This window comes from Buceros rhinoceros, unplaced genomic scaffold (assembly GCF_000710305.1).
Source record: "Buceros rhinoceros silvestris isolate BGI_N320 unplaced genomic scaffold, ASM71030v1 scaffold6913, whole genome shotgun sequence".
NCBI classification, from domain to species: Eukaryota; Metazoa; Chordata; class Aves; order Bucerotiformes; family Bucerotidae; genus Buceros; species Buceros rhinoceros.
Window position 1 is genome coordinate 1 of NW_010405288.1, and position 1,730 is coordinate 1,730.

General features: G+C 60.6%; 1 protein-coding gene across 1 annotated transcript in view; it reads left to right on the forward strand.

Annotated features, from left to right (window-relative positions):
• Positions 1 to 21: 21 nt before the first annotated feature.
• Positions 22 to 1,730, forward strand: part of LOC104491273 (sacsin-like) — a 14,529-nt gene continuing 12,820 nt past the window's right edge. Inside the window, exons 1-5 of the mRNA XM_010133659.1 lie at positions 22 to 44; positions 423 to 510; positions 704 to 806; positions 1,111 to 1,257; positions 1,509 to 1,727. Of these exons, the coding sequence (XP_010131961.1) occupies positions 22 to 44; positions 423 to 510; positions 704 to 806; positions 1,111 to 1,257; positions 1,509 to 1,727 (580 nt within the window). The remainder of the gene's footprint in view (positions 45 to 422; positions 511 to 703; positions 807 to 1,110; positions 1,258 to 1,508; positions 1,728 to 1,730) is intronic.

The window sequence follows — 1,730 nt, forward strand, 5'->3', positions numbered from 1 at the left end:
CGGGACCCGGCATCATCCGTCATGGCCCTCAAGCAGCCGAATGCGTGAGCGAGAGCACTGGGCCGTTACTGGGGATTTTATGTGGGGCATGGGGTATAGCCGGAGGGTTCCAGTGCTCACCGGGGACTCTTGGTGGGACCGGAGGCAGAGGGGTTAGTGGAGAGGTCTGAAGGGTTACTGAGGAGGGGATTATGGGGGGCTTAGGTCTTGCTGGGGGGTTATGGAGAAGTTTCAGGGTTGCAGGAGGAGCCCAGGAAGAGATCAGTGCTTTGGAGAGGGTGGTTGTTTCACTGGGTCCCAGGAGGAGATAGGGTCCTTGACCCCCAAGGAGGAGGACACCAGGGGGGATCCAAGAAGAACATGGGGTCCTAGTTACTCATGGTGGCCAGGCCCCCACCCCCCTCCTTCTCGCTGCTTTGCAGGGACACCTTCTGCCAGCAAGCGCCCGTCTTCCTTGACTACTTGCACAGCGTCCTGCAGAAGTACCCTGACGGGGGGCAGATCCTCAAGGTGAGACTCCAGGGGGTGCAGTCAGCTGGGCTTTCTTGCCCAGGTGGGCAGACAAGGCGCAGGCAGCTGAGGCGGGTGGTGGTCCTTACCAGCACCAGCCCTGGAGCTTGCCAGCCAGCTGGCAGAGCAGGTTGGTACTTTTGGTGGGGGGCTGGAGTGGCCCAAGTGTCTGGACACTGATCTCTGAACCCAGGAGCTGGTGCAGAATGCGGATGACGCTGGTGCTAACGAGGTCGTGTTTGTGTCCGATGAGCGGGAGTTCAACGACACCGGCGGAGGGCTGGAGGGCACCCAGGGTGAGAAGTGCTGTGGGCACTAGGAGAGCCTGGGCAAAGCACATGGGTGGCACTGGAAGATACTGGGAGTGATTGGGGGGATCTGGTGAAGAATTGAAGAGGGGTCAGAATGGACTGGGGGAACTGGAACCAATGAGATGCTCTAGGATGTGTTGGGGACACTGAGAGTACTGTGAGGATTCGGGGGACACGAGTGGGATATCATGGGGTCAGAGGAGGGACACATTGTGGGAACACTGAGCATGGGTTGCAATGCTCCCTTCATATCTCAAATCTCCCCTAACTCATGGACCTGACTCCCCAGGCCCAGCCCTCCTGGCCTACAATGATGCTCTGATGTCCCCCCGGGACTGGACAGGGCTCCTGTGCCCAGGGGTGTCACACAAGCGGAAGGACCCCAGCACTGTGGGGCGCTTTGGCCTGGGCTTCACATCGGTCTACCACCTCACTGGTGAGCGACCTGGGTCCTCAACTGGAATTGAACTGGGGGGAGGCTGGGGGGAGGCTGGGTGACAGTGGAGGGCAGGGCTGCAGGGGCAAACTGAGGGAGGACTGATGGGTTGAGATTAAGCTTGGGATCATGGGCAGCACCGTGGGATTTGAGGGTGCTGGTTGAACTTGGGGCACTGATGGCTTGGGACAATCTGGGGAGGGAGTGGTGTCTATGCCATCCCTGTGGCCTCATGGTTCCCATGTTCCCAGACCTGCCAGGTGTGCTGAGCCACCCGTTCTTAGGGGTGCTGGACCCCGAATGCCAGGTGCTGCCAGGTGGCGGTGCCCGCTGGAACGTCTCTGCAGCCAAGGAGCTTCCTGGCCTTTTTGAGCCCTTCTGGGCTGGGCTGGAAGCTGTGGGACAGCACCGTGGCTCTGCCCAGGGCACCCTCTTCCGCCTCCCCCTCCGCCGGCACCCATCAGGAATACGTG